The following is a 2,253-nucleotide window of genomic DNA, read 5'->3' on the forward strand; positions in this document are numbered from 1 at the left end:
TTTTTCTTCCGAGTATCACGAGAAGAACGTATTCTCTGTTAACTTGTATGCATTCTTGTTTCAAAATGGAGGCTTAGAGCGTTAAAAGAGATCAAAATGCAAATTATTATCGAAAATAAATTTTATTCAATTTAAAAAATAAATTTTTAAATAACACCAAAATTTACAGGAAAATACATTTCAAAATTTACATCTGATTATTTTCTATAATAAATTTTCTCTATGAGAGAAGATCTTCTTTGGTAACTACGTCCTAATGGGACTGGACGTTGGTCAATTACCACCAACCGTGATGTTCTTCGTGTCCTTTATGTTCTTCGTGTCCTTTATGTTCTTCGTGTCCGTGGTGATCGTCTCCGCCTTCGTGATGACCGTGGCTCTTGACCAAGACTTCTTCGTAACCGTGCTTGACCACTGGCTTGTAGGAAACGTGGTGGACGGGCTTGTAAGAAACGTGGTGCACTGGTTTGTAGGAGACGTGATGAACTGGCTTGTACGAGATATGTTTCACTGGCTTCTTGATCACGTGGTAATGCTCCTCTTCTTTGTGGTGGTGCTTGTGGTGGTGTCCGCCACAGACGAGGACCACGACCAAGGAAAGGCAAGCGAGGGCGAGCTGTGATGGACCAAAAGGTGTAAAATTATCCACTGACCCCCAATTTCCCTCTTTACAGTGCAATCATAGTTTCCATCAAGTCTGCATCTACATTTCTCATTTCGTACTTTAAAATTAATTAAACTACTAGCAGGACTTGGCGATCACGTACTGTAAAGTGAAACTAACTTCTAAGGATTTATAAACCTTCAAAAGGTCACTCTCCTAACCCTACCGTTGACCAATTTAACGCCTGATTGGAAAAGACGCGAAGAAGTTAAAAAATCATTTAATGGAGAAAGCTCATGTTTTAGGGGAGAAAACAGTTATTTGACCGAATTGGCCTTTAAGTTTTTCATTCAATTTTGATCTCCTTAAATAATCAGCATCTTTTGCCCTTCTTAATCTTCAACGCAATATAATTCTTTCATTGATCCACTTCATAAATTATAAATTCTTCACTTATGATCTCTTAGTAAAGAAGGGTACACGATGAGAGAATGCGTACTTGGACAAAACTAATGCTGAAAAAGTAATAACCTAGATTTTAAATTTAAACTTTGAATCTAACATCCATGCGAAGTTGCGAATTATCATTAATATTAAAAAATATATAAATTACCATGTAAAACAATATAATATATTATGGACCGGAAATACGTCTAAAAAGTTCAATTAGTGGCTATTTCTCCATTAACAATACTAATGAAGATATAGCCACGTACGCTATTTTACCGTTTCTCCAAAACTTTGAAAACTATCCCGAAAAACATGATAATATATTAAGGGGATGGGAATGTGGTTAAAATTCTATTTAGTTTTGTCCACCCACATTTCAACGTCATGTACCCTAGTTTACTATGTATTCAACAAATTAGAAAATTTCAATCAACTTTAGGAAACTATAATTTTAAATTTCAGTGAATTAAATAAACGCTTACCGCAGCTTTCATGATGTATATTAAAGCGAAAATTCTACGAGAAGATCAAAGTATTTCCAAAACACTGTCCTTAGATGCTACTGTCCGATCAGTGGTCGAAGTAAATGGTAAGTGATACGAAATGGAGAAATGTAAATCCTTTATATAGAGGAGAAAGTTTATCAGAAATCGGGGCGAAAAGTAAAAGCAACGCGGTGCCTGGAACCGGGTGTATCACTGAATATAATCCGTGGCAAATCGAAACGGTCGCGAATAACAAAACAACTTCGCATTAAACGGAACCCCCTATTTCTAAATATTTTCTGGTTTACATATCGATATCTATTTGGGACTTCGGACATATGTGGAGCAATTTCAACGGATTGATATCCCAGGAGTTCGGATTAAGTTTGGAGTAGCATTTCCAGTCGAAGGTTAATGACATTTCTACACACAAGTTAAAGATAAAATAGTGGAATATAGATTTAAATTAAAAGTTTAAATTTGACGCTATACCATTATAATTATTAGATTAAATTTATCGCTATACCACTAATTAAATTAAACCTATACCACTAAAATTTATCAGTTTAAATTGAACGTATACCATTAAACATTTTTAGCTTAAATTTAACCTATACCATTAAAATGTATTAGTTTAAATTGATGATATACCAATAAACTTTATTAGTGTAATTTGAAACTATACCATTAAATTTTATCTGTTTAAATTGAACC

At 34.3% G+C, this 2,253-nt stretch overlaps 1 protein-coding gene across 1 annotated transcript; it reads right to left on the reverse strand.

The window, feature by feature from the left end:
* Positions 1–277: 277 nt before the first annotated feature.
* LOC149951359 (uncharacterized) lies at positions 278–1,666 on the reverse strand. Its single transcript, XM_090169549.1, has 2 exons — positions 1,537–1,666; positions 278–616 (listed from the first exon to the last, which is right to left on the reverse strand). Exons 1-2 carry the CDS (start codon positions 1,546–1,548, stop codon positions 278–280), a joined length of 351 nt encoding a protein of 116 aa, XP_090025675.1. The 5' UTR covers positions 1,549–1,666.
* Positions 1,667–2,253: the final 587 nt, after the last annotated feature.

Source organism: Leiobunum rupestre, chromosome 3 (assembly GCF_980474605.1).
Source record: "Leiobunum rupestre chromosome 3, qqLeiRupe1.1.hap1, whole genome shotgun sequence".
Classification (NCBI taxonomy): domain Eukaryota; kingdom Metazoa; phylum Arthropoda; class Arachnida; order Opiliones; family Sclerosomatidae; genus Leiobunum; species Leiobunum rupestre.